General features: G+C 38.9%; 1 protein-coding gene across 1 annotated transcript in view; it reads right to left on the bottom strand.

Moving 5' to 3' along the window:
- Window positions 1–2500, bottom strand: part of LOC113813684 (ankyrin repeat and MYND domain-containing protein 2) — a 7516-nt gene that overhangs the window by 356 nt on the left and 4660 nt on the right. The window contains exon 4 of the mRNA XM_027365718.2: window positions 1–1036. This exon is cut by the window's left edge and continues 356 nt beyond it. Coding sequence (XP_027221519.2) covers window positions 395–1036 — 642 coding nt within the window. The 3' untranslated portion in view covers window positions 1–394. The remainder of the gene's footprint in view (window positions 1037–2500) is intronic.

Below are 2500 nucleotides of genomic sequence, written 5' to 3'. Positions count from 1 at the left end.
CTGTTATTATAGCAGATGCAACTATTCTGACATCAAACCATTACAACAAAAAAATTGTAAAATTATGTACTGATACTAACATACTTTACAAATTAATATCTTGGCAGATATTATAATGGTTCTTTCTTCCTTTTTGGAAAAGCATGAAGATATGCATGGGAACATAAATGTAAGTTGAGAATTCATGACTAAGAAATCATATATACAATTTTTCAGACTCAGATTTTCCTTCTACTGATTTTGGAATGCTGCATTTATTATAAAACATCTTCATCACCTCCACATAATGTAACTTCTATATCTTTGGCAATGTTTGATGAAGTAAGTATGAGGTAGTATTCCTCTAATTGTAAAATGGATCTTAATAAAATGTTAAACAGTTCATTGCTTTTACTTAAGAAATCTCTAAATTTTCTGTCTTGTTGGTTAAATCTTTGTTATCAGGGTCTGACGTTGTTCCCTCTTTCTTAATAGCTACTCCACTTGACTCTTGGCTGACTTTCTTCTTTTCCTCCTCTTCCTTCTTCTTCTCCTCCTCCAACAGCTTCTGCTGCCTTTCATAATCTTCTAAAAGCCTGCTGCAAAACTTCTTGTGGTTGGTCCAGTGGAGTTTCTGGCAGACCCGATCACAGTATTGGACCATCTTGCACTTGGCACACTTTTTGGCATCCTTTTTCTCCTCACCACAGGTCGAGCAAGATTTGTCGTCCTGGAATGCCCTTTGCCCATTGATGCACCCACTTAGCACTCCCAAGGCCCATGAGTCTCCTAACTTCCCTGTCATGTTCCTCACCAACTGGATGAAGAGGGGCATCTCCACATAAGGGAAGGACTTGATCGCATCTCTTATATAATACTCCATGTGCTCCTCAATGCCATCATACTCTCTGCCTCGCAGCCACTTCTTGATGATGCTCTCAAATATTGGGCAGTCCTTCTCGCTAGTATTCTTTTCCTTTGAGCTTTCAAATTTCTTAATTTCTTTTTCTAGAGTCCTTAATATATATGCTAGGTAGTGGAACTTGATGCATATGACCTGTAAGAAAGTATTAGAATTTTATTTTATGAACCTTTCAGATTAGTGGTCTGTAAAGATGAACATCTTCACATATATGTGCATATCAGTGCATTCTGAAAACAAAAAAATGTAAATCTGTTGCACCCGGGTATCAAAACAAGATTGATGGCTGGGTTTTTGCTTTTACCACTTGCATCAAGATTATCTTGATGCTCTGTGAAGCTTTGACTATATTCTACAAGGTACTGAACAATGCAAAAAAGCTGTGAGCCACATGTTCACTTGAAGATAGCCTTCCAAAGTTGTGTGAAAACCTCATGTGAAATGTTGAATAAAGAATCCAGGGAGGGGATGCATCTCTCTCTCTCTCTCTCTCTCTCTCTCTCTCTCTCTCTCTCTCTCTCTCTCTCTCTCTCTCTCACTCTCTCACTCACTCACTCACTCACTCACTCACTCACTCACTCACTCACTCACTCACTCACTCACTCACTCACTCACTCACTCACTCACTCACTCACTCACTCACTCACTCACTCACTCACACACACACACACACACACACACACACACACACACACACACACCACACACACACACACACACACACACACAAATGCAAAATCCCCTAAACTGGCTCTTGCTTGAGAAAAGTAAGCCTGTAGTTTGGCCAACTCATTGGTAACTTTCCCCACCCCCTCCATAATGCAACAGGTTCAAGGTTTCTGTGATGAAGAATTCTGACTTTTTTTTTCTAATATAGCAATTCATAAGGCATCTATATAATTTGACATTAACCCCTAAGATCCAGATGACGTGACCATCATGTCCTAACAAAATTTGGCTTGAGGGTCAGATTTTGGCTGAAGGCCAGGGTGACAGGAAAGACTTGCCACAAGCACACAAAGCTCTTGGAGGGTGATTAGACTCATTTAGCATTTAGGAAGGGGCTTTTCCATTATTTCCATTGATAAATGTGGGGAATGTAATGGTTGTGAGCCATAACTGGAAGAGTTCCAACTACAGGGAGGGCACCATTTCTATGCACAGGACCAGTGGCACAGGTTATATTATAGAAAATTGAATATTATGGAAAAAAAAAAAATACACAACAATTACAAAATGTTACTTATTACTATCATTGCAGTAGTACCTGGATAGATGAAATCAAATGACAAATATAGACAATGGAAAATGACAAAAAGCTAAAAAAAAATTATACTGAAAAAGACAAAATATCATTGCAAAAAGGAGTCATGGAGTTTTGTCATTGCACAAGAGTGTTTCTTAGCACCCAGCTTAGAAGCTGCACACCTTGCAGAGTGTCCCCTCTCACGTAAGCCTAATGCCCATATTTTGGGCCACACGACGGCAGTCAAGAAACTGGATCCAATAGGTTAAATACCACATATATAAAACCTTCCTAATTATTTTTGGTAATCATAAGGGTAGGCTGTATATAATCATGATTCTACTAAAAGACCC

Source organism: Penaeus vannamei, chromosome 13 (genome assembly GCF_042767895.1).
Source record: "Penaeus vannamei isolate JL-2024 chromosome 13, ASM4276789v1, whole genome shotgun sequence".
In the NCBI taxonomy this organism is placed as follows: Eukaryota; Metazoa; Arthropoda; class Malacostraca; order Decapoda; family Penaeidae; genus Penaeus; species Penaeus vannamei.
This window is presented reverse-complemented; position numbering and strand designations above follow the sequence as displayed.